Source organism: Physeter macrocephalus, chromosome 12 (genome assembly GCF_002837175.3).
Source record: "Physeter macrocephalus isolate SW-GA chromosome 12, ASM283717v5, whole genome shotgun sequence".
Lineage (NCBI taxonomy): Eukaryota > Metazoa > Chordata > Mammalia > Artiodactyla > Physeteridae > Physeter > Physeter macrocephalus.
The window spans coordinates 90,484,229-90,493,117 of record NC_041225.1 but is presented as its reverse complement, the minus strand read 5'-3'; the positions used below and the strand labels follow the sequence as shown (position 1 = coordinate 90,493,117).

The window sequence follows — 8,889 nt, the reverse complement described above, 5'->3', positions numbered from 1 at the left end:
TATTTTAAGTTTGCATCTCTTTCATTCCAGAAATTCTATGTCTAGAAATTTATATATAGCTATATGCATGTATAAAGAGGTTCACATTGCAGCCTATCTGTAACAGAAGACCAAAACCTAAAACAAACCAAAAACCCCCAAACTGAAAACAACTTAAAGTCCATCAATATTGCACTGGCCATGTAAATTATGTAATGTTACGCAGATATTAAAGAGAAGAGAATGGATGTACGCACAAATTGACTGGGAAAATCACTATCCAAGACAGACTGTAGACTATGTATAGTATGCTGCTCTTCTATAAAATACAGCATATCCATTACGTACACATACTTAAATACAAGATACAACAAGTGTGAATGTAAGCACTTGGGAAATATCTGAAAGAACCACACAAGAAACTGGGAGAGTGGGACAACTTTCCGTGTCCCATATGAGTGGAATTCTGAAGGGTACACACACGAACTAATAGACCTCTGCTGCCATCCTCCGGCTCAGCCGGGAATTGCAGGCGTCCGAGTCCTCTTTACTAATCAAGCGTCTCAGTCGGCCGGCGTGATGACGTCATCTAGACTGACGGTGGCGCATGCGCAGTAGAAGGCGGACCGCGAGCTGCGTGTGTTTGTGCCTAGGTGCTTGTGGTTCGGGGCCTTGTTCTGGCACCCGGGGCGCCGGGTTGGCGGCTTTGGCACTCGTGGCGTTGGGTGGGCGGCATCTTGGGGGTCACATGAGCCAGTGGCATCATGCCCGTGGGCGCTGGGGTCAGGATCGCGGCTTCTCCGGACGTTCATCGTCCAAGAGGAAGGGCGGAAGGCACATCCCGGAAAGGTAATACGACTTGGCCCCTGGGCGTTGCGGGTGGAGCTCAGAGTCCCTGGGCCTGGACTTCGTCTCTTGTGCTCTCTCCTCTCACTCTTGCCCCCGCGCTCTGCCCCGTCTGCCCTGTGCTAGGGGGTATTGGTCGTCTCGCGGCTCAGTTCACCGTAGCTGAAAGCGACAGTGTGTGATGTTCTGATTTCCCCCAATCGTTTTAAAAGGGAGGCTCTGGCCATTGCTCCTCGAGTAAAATGCAGAGGGACTGCTTTTTAAGATGGGACTGTCAGTGTTGGGGACACTCGTTAATTAGCAAAATAGAATCCCCTTCAATTCCTCAAGCTGTGTTGTTTTGGCACAGAAAATGTGAGTAAGAGGAACTGGAACCAAGTTTGAGTGAAAAAACGCGCCGGTACCGCCGAATATTCCATCAAAACAGTTGATTTGTGTTGTCTCTAGGAATTATAAAGGGCGTACTGTTGCTACCTAACCGGTGTCATTTGAGAGATCTACCTCTGTACGTTCAAATGATTAATTTTGAGACTTTGCTTATGTGTGCAGTAAACCCTCTAATTCCCTAAGACCTTCCTTTCCTCCATCTCATACCCCATTAAGCCCGCTTCAGTTTATCTCCTGAATTTCTTTTGAATCTGTCAACTCTTCCTCAACATCTAATACTGAACTTGCCTGTCGGTTGCAATTAGGTCCTAACTAGCGTCCATATTTCTTGTTTCCTTCCAATCCATTCTTCACACAAGAAACCTTAAAAGCAAGTTGGAACATTGCTCATAAACATCGCTCAAAAACATTGTTTTGAGAATAGAAAACAAACTGTTGGCCTTTAAGAGTCTGCGTGGTCTAGAATCCTCTCTGCTTCTCTAGCCCCATCTTGTGTCACTTTTGCCCTCACTTTCTATGCTTCAGATACACTGAATTAACCTTAGTTCTAACTCTTTCAGTCAACGCGCGTGTATTAATGATACCTTAGTAGTCAACACTGGGCTAGGTTTTATCAGGGATACAGAAGTTCTGGCCATCTCTGGTTTTAGATATCCCTTATTTGTTGAGACCTTTGCATTGTTTAGTTGCCTTTTATCTGTTTTCAAGATGGGAAAATAGGAACAAGGGAAGTATAGGTTATTACTAGGTGGCGTTGAATAAGTGGAGCAGCAAAATGCAAAGCAGAAAGAAGAGAGAGACCTAGTATAGAGGGATATGATTTCCATTTTCAAGGAACGTTCATCCTATGCAGGGAGACAGCCTAACATAAAATTTGCCTAACAAAAAATATATTAATGGGTGGAAAGACTATCTCCCAGTTGGACAGTGGATGCCTGGGACTCGTTTCATTGTTTTCAAAGTTCCTTTAAAAAAGGTAAGCGAAAGTTAATACCCTATGCTTCCAGAAATCTGAATTCACCGTATAGAGCCCTGGCTCTCAACCCCGTCGTACTCCATTTTCCCTTTTTATAGCAAATACTTTTTAATACCTCCTTTACTATCCAGAAATGGAATTCATAGATAAATACAACCTACTTTTGTACTTAATTAAAAAAAACCAATGGAATGCCCTAACTGTAAATAAAGAATAAATTAATTTATAAGAAACTAATATGTATCTCAGTATGTAAATGTTTGGGGATGACTATACTAGAAATAAAGAAATAGTCAGTTACTTGTACCATGAATGCAATAAACTATGGACTTTGATTGATAATGATGTGTCAGTGTTGGTTCATGAATTCTAACAAATGAAGCACACTGGTATGGCACGTCGATAATGGGGAAGGCTGTGTGGGATGAAGGAGAGAGGGTATAAGTGGGAACTGTGTACATTTTGCTCAGTTTTGCTGTGAATCTCAAACTGCTCTAAAACTAGTCTACTAATTAAAAAAAAAGTGTGTTCCTGGCACTTGAATAACCAAACAGATGAATGGAACAGAGTACATAAATAAGGCAAATACCTAAAAGAATATTTAGCAGTGAAAGCCATCCTTCATATAGGTAGATATTCAAGAAATATTCATTTATGTGTCTATTTACAGGCACTCTGCTTGGAGCTGGCAATACAGTGGTAGGCAAAATTGATGTGGTCCCTGCCTTCTGGGAGTTTAAAGTCTGGTTTGGAGACCAACATGAAATAAACAAACATAGAAATAAATATATAGAAGTGAGCTTATTTTCTTGTGTCTAATCTCTCTGGAAGAAAGGATTGTAATACTGCTTGTAAATTCCAGAGGAGGAAACTTTTCTTTGAATCTCATGTGTTAGCATCACAAGGTTTGAATAAATGGATAATATAGTAAAGGATTTTAAACACATATTCTTTCTTATTTTATTCTTTCTGACAGAGTTTTGAAAAGAATCTTGCTCCAGAAGAATGTTTTTCCCCCTTGGATCTTTTTTAACAAACTCCAAGAACAGAATGAAGAACTTGGGCTGATTATTGACTTAACATATACTCGCCGCTATTATAAGCCAGAGGTAAATGGAACCCATAATTGAAAATGACCTTTTTTCTGATACTGTAATAATTCATAGTAATTCAGTACTTATCATCTTATGCTAAGGTGAATCCTGGCCTTCTTTCATGGGTTCAAAAAGGGAAGCTAGTGGTTTCCTTAAATACACATTTCTAATTGCTCTTTCAAAATGAGATTAAAGTTATGAATTGAACTTAAAAGACAATTGTTCTCTAAGTTTTATGCTTTCTTTTCCTAATACCTTCTGATGTAGTACAGAAACCCATATATTCTCTTGACCCATGTAAGACATACCAGTGCAAAAGAATTATCCTTCTTCTGACCTGTTCCATGGCCTTGGGAGACAGTAACACCTAATGTTTGTTAATATTTGTATAGCAGTTTGCCATTTAGAAAGTTCTTTCATATCCATTGACTTAGTTAATCTTCACAAGAATCCTTTGCTGTTGAAGTGGAAGTGGTACTGATATCTCCTACTGAGTGCTTACTCTGCACTAAGCTCAGAGGATAGACAACTACAATTACTAATTTTACAGACGATGAAACTGACTCTCGGAAAAGGGAGAATTGAAATTTCAACTCAGTTATTCCTCTTTTTTTTAATTGTGGTAAAATAGACATAAATCATATTTATTTTAACCGTTTATAAATATGCAGTTCAGTGGCATTAAATACAGTCACAGTGTTGTGTAACCATCACCACTGTCTATAACCAAAACATTTTCATCATCCTCAACAAAAACTCTGTAACCATCAAACAGTAACAACCCCATTTTTCCTCCCACCAGCCCTTGGTAACCTCTATTCCATTTTCTGTCTCTATGAATTTGCCTGTTCTAGGTACCTCGTGTAAGTGGAATCTACAATATTTGTCCTTCTATGTCTGTCTTATTTCACTAAACCTAGTGTTTTCAAGGTTCATCCATCTTATAGCATGTAATGAAATGCCATTCCTTTTTTGGCTTAATAAATCCCACTGTGTGTATATACCGTAGTTTGTTATTCATTGGTTGATTGACACTTGGGTTGTTTCCACCGTGTAACTATTGTGAATCATGCTGCTATGATCATTGGTGTACAGATATTTGTTCAAATCCCTGCTTTCAGTTCTTTTAGATGTGCAGTGTAGGTAGTAGCAGAGTTGTTGTATCATATGGTAGCTCTACGTTTAACCTTTGAGAAACTTCCAAACTGTTTTCTACAGTGTCGTCTTCTTTTTAAAGAATTATCACAAATTTTAAACATATACAAAAGTATACAAAATACTGTGAATGTTCCTTGTATACCCATGAACTCATCCAGCTTTAATATTTACCAACTGATGGCTGTCACGTTTTGTCTATACCCCCACCTGTTTCACCCTATTCCATAGTATCTTGAAGCAGCTCCGAGACAACATGTAATTACACCTATACATTTTTGGTATGTATATTTAAAATATAGGACTTTTATTCCTTAATATCATTTTTAATATTAAATACCCAGTGAGTGCTCAAATTTGCAGTTGTCTCCTAAATGTCATAAAAAATTGTTTTTAAGAATTTTGAATTAGATCCAAATAAGGTCCACACTTTGCCGTTGATTGTTAGGTCTCTGAAGTCTTAGTTAATCTATAGGTTCTCCCTCCATGTCTCTCTCACTTTTTTTTTTTCCTTCCTTGAATTTTATTTTTAAAGAAACCAGGTAATTTGTCCCACCTAGATTTTGATAATTGCATTCCATGTGTTGTTAACATAACCTTCCATCCTTTTATTTCCTGTAAATTGGTCGTTGATCAGAATGAAGCTTGCATGTTTTGTTTTGGCAAGACAGTTTCATAGGTGATGATGTGTTCTTCCATGGAGACATATAATTGTCTCTTTCTGTGATATTAGCAGTCATTGATGATTCATACCTACATCCATTAATTCAGTTGAGGCTTCAAAAACTGGTGAATTCTGTTGTTCTTTTGTCACTTATTAGCTGGGTATATTTCTATCAGGAGAAGATTCCCCTCATCAACTACTTGGTTGCCCACTTGTAGAGGCATGATTCCCTCTTTTTTTTTCCCCCAGTACGCGGGCCTCTCACTGTTGTGGCCCCTCCCATTGCGGAGCACAGGCTCCTGACGCGCAGGCTCAGCGGCCATGGCTCCCGAGCCTAGCCGCTCCGTGGCACGTGGGATCTTCCGGGACCGGGGCACGAACTCGTGTCCCCTGCATCGGCAGGCGGACTCTCAACCACTGAGCCACCAGGGAAGCCCTCTTCTTTTATTTAACAATTCAAAATAATGAGTTGATTCACAAATATCCTCCAGTGGTGACCAATTTTTTAAAATTTATTTATTCATATCACCGTGGACTCCGTTACAGTTATTATTCTAACTGAGGCCCTGTTTTTGGCCAGTTGGAGCTTCTCAGTGACTCCTGAGTCCTTTTGATATGACATCAGTTGTTTCTAGACTTTTTCAGTGGTCAGAGCTGGGAGATATATATGTTTGTTTTCAATATAAAATATGTCATAGGTTCATACTGCTACTTTCCATTTAAATTGAGAACTACAGAATTTTCACTTATCCTTTTCTGTCTTCTATTGATAGTCTACTTTCTTCCACCCCGAGAATACCAGTTCTCAACACTGCCTGAAAGTTGCTCTAGTTCCTAATTCGAATCCAAGTTCTTCTGACTCTATTCTACTATTCTCCTTAAATCACAGCCGCTTTATGGCCCCTGAAATGTAAGATAGAAGATAAATTTAGGTAGAACTGTTTATATCATTTTGAGTTACATGTGCATTCACTGACATAGATTTGCTTTTCCTTTTGCATGCCTAGTAACTGTCTATTCTGCAGTTTTAATGAAAATCAAGTGATACTTACTGGTTAAAGCAGCTTTGGAAAAAATGGCTCTCATCAGAATGACTGACATACTAAGTTTAATGTACTCTCTTGGTTTATATTCTGCCTTCTCTAATTAATTTTTTTTCTTTCCCTACAAATGAAATAATACATATTTTCATGGTTTTGCCTTATAGGACTTACCAGAAACTCTTCGTTATTTAAGAATTTGTACAATTGGGCATCAGGTGCCAGATGATGACACTATTTTTAAATTCCAATGTGCTGTTAATGGGTTTTTGAAAGAAAATAAAGATAATGGTGAGTTGTTTTTGTTTTTTTTCCCATTACCTGAACTTTGGTCTGCATTTTGAGTGGGGTAGGGTATTTTTAACATTTTTAATAGTTCTGACATTAGGCCTGTTGTGTTTGGTAACATTAAGGTGGAAATGTCTGATGGTGCTAATAGAGTATGGTGTTTTTCCTGTTTGTGGTCACAAACAATTTAGTTTAGCTTGGAAAGTGATTTTTGTGAGAAATATGAACTGAACTAGCTACTTATCTCTTTTTTAAAAATTTGAATGGAAAATACATAAAAAAATAAAAATGTTCTTTTGTCCTATTTATTGGTTGAGAGGTAGAAGAAAAGGTTAAGACTCTCAGGTTCTTAACGTAAATAAAAGAGAAAACAAAAAGCAAAGGTTCGGAGTGAGACACATCCCTAAAAGCAAAACAAAACAGAGTGGACCAGAAGAGTGGCTTCTTCATCATGTGTGTTTAAGATATTTTTGCTGCTTTTACACTTTGGGTGCAAGTGAGGGAGAACACTACCACCTCGTATTCTTATCTTCTGACAGGAAGAACTGAAAAGGCTGGTGTTTTCTTGTTTCCGCTTTAATATCTACTCTGTTGATAGTGGGTCTTAATACCGTCTGAATTTTAAGGATCCACTTGCCTTTTTCTAGCATCTAACTGTCAGAAGGAACATAGTATTTGCCGTGTTTTAAGACTGAGGTATCTTTTGTCTTTGGAACACCAGTGACCCACATGAGAAGGTGTTCATTTTGTCCTCTTTCTAAATTTAGCCTGAGGAGTGTGCACTTTATTAAAAAAATCTAACAGACAGTAAATAGTCCGTGTAAATATAAAATGATGCACATATATACATAAAACAGGGAGTAGGGGAGAAGGAATAGAGATGGAGGTGGGAAGATAGGGGATAGGAGGTGAGAGAGAGAAGGAGAGACTGGAATTTCAAGATAAATTTTCATTCTATAACATGGTTGCTTAATGCAGGTACTAGCTCTTAAATATCTTAAGCCCTATTCACAGATCTTCCCTGTACTTTAGCTTTAAAACTTGAGAGGCTTGTCCTTGCCTGTGATAACCAGGGTGTCTACAAAGGAGGCAAATTATCTGATTTGTGTAAACTGTAGTCAACAGAAATGTTACCTCTTAAGATGTTAGGGTGCAGCTGCCGGCCTACTCACTTCCTCCAGGCTCCTTTGTGTGTGTTCTGTCTGTTCCGCATGGGATAGAAGATTCTTACGGGTGCATGAGAACACGTTTGTAAACCTTGATTGTTCACATGTTATACCAAGTGTAGTCCATTGCATATGCTGACTCATCTGTGGGTCTTCTGCATGCAGTGGGCTAACTTCACCATGCTCTCTGCCATTGCAGTCTCAGGACGTTAGTTATGATCCGTTGGTGGCTTCCTCTGCTCTAAGCCCCTCCCACAGATGCCAGGCTCACTGATAATGAGGAGGAGACTATACTATCCAGTCCCTAGAATTGGTAGAGACTCAGAAAATAAATTGTATTAGTAAACACCGAGAGCCTTATAGGTTTGTTGTTAGGGCACGGGGATACAGAGGTGACTAGGAGTCTTTGTTCATTAGCAACTTACACTTATCTAGGAAGGTAAACATGTAGTGACTATAAGTGGGTTAATTATAATAAAAGAATCAAGTACAGCAGGAATACAGAGTAAAAATTGAGGAAGGCCTGACTTGAGGAGACAGCATTTGAGCTGGGTTTGGGGGAAGAGGATTTTGCCAGAATGAGGAAAGGACAGCCCAAGTATTGGGAACAGGTACAAAAGGCACAGGGCTTGGACTTGTGCTCTGGAGGGGCAGCCTCTGATGTGACTAGAGGGTAGTGTGAAAGGGCAAAGAATTCATACATTCATTTTCAGCAAATATTTGTATAACACCTTCTATGTTGAAGGCACTGTTCTAGGAAATAGGAACAGAACAAAGTTCTTGCTCTTACGTACTTTATGTTCTAGTGGGGGAGAGAGATAAATAAATAAGTAAATATTTGGAGTGTGAAGTGGTGGTAAATGCTTTGGAGAATAACAATACAAGATGAAGAGGTGAGGGGATGTGGTAGGTGATCAGGGAAGTCCCCTCTATTAAGATGTCAATTGAACGGTGGTAAATGCTTTGGAGAATAACAAAGAAGATGAAGAGGTGAGGGGATGTGGTAGGTGATCAGGGAAGTCCCCTCTATTAAGATGTCGATTGAGCGGAGCCTTGAAGTGAGAAACAAGCCACTGGATATTGGGGAGAGTGGAGATGGGGTGGGAAGGTGTGTTCAGAAGCAGGAGGGGTAGGTGCAAAGTCCCTGAGGTACAACTGTGCTTGGCATGTCTTTTTTTTTTTAACGTCTTTATTGGAGTATAATTGCTTTACAATGGTGTGTTAGTTTCTGCTTTACAACAAAGTGAAGCAGTTATATATATACATATGTTCCCATATCTCTTCCCTCTTGCGT

General features: G+C 39.3%; 1 protein-coding gene and 1 pseudogene across 10 annotated transcripts in view; both read left to right on the top strand.

The window, feature by feature from the left end:
• The window catches only part of LOC102991361 (centrosomal protein of 78 kDa-like), a 223,386-nt pseudogene that overhangs the window by 104,584 nt on the left and 109,913 nt on the right, over positions 1-8,889 (top strand).
• Positions 572-8,889, top strand: part of LOC112062656 (RNA/RNP complex-1-interacting phosphatase-like) — a 34,288-nt gene continuing 25,970 nt past the window's right edge. For 8 of the 10 annotated variants that reach the window (XM_055089299.1, XM_055089301.1, XM_055089297.1 and 5 more), the window contains exons 1-3: positions 572-828; positions 3,165-3,297; positions 6,309-6,432. In XM_055089299.1, coding sequence (XP_054945274.1) covers positions 587-828; positions 3,165-3,297; positions 6,309-6,432 — 499 coding nt within the window. In that variant the 5' untranslated portion in view covers positions 572-586. Of the gene's footprint in view, positions 829-2,092; positions 2,189-3,164; positions 3,298-4,668; positions 5,343-6,308; positions 6,433-8,889 lie in introns of those variants that run through there. The other 2 variants (XM_028496786.2, XR_008618934.1) reach the window with 2 other exon arrangements.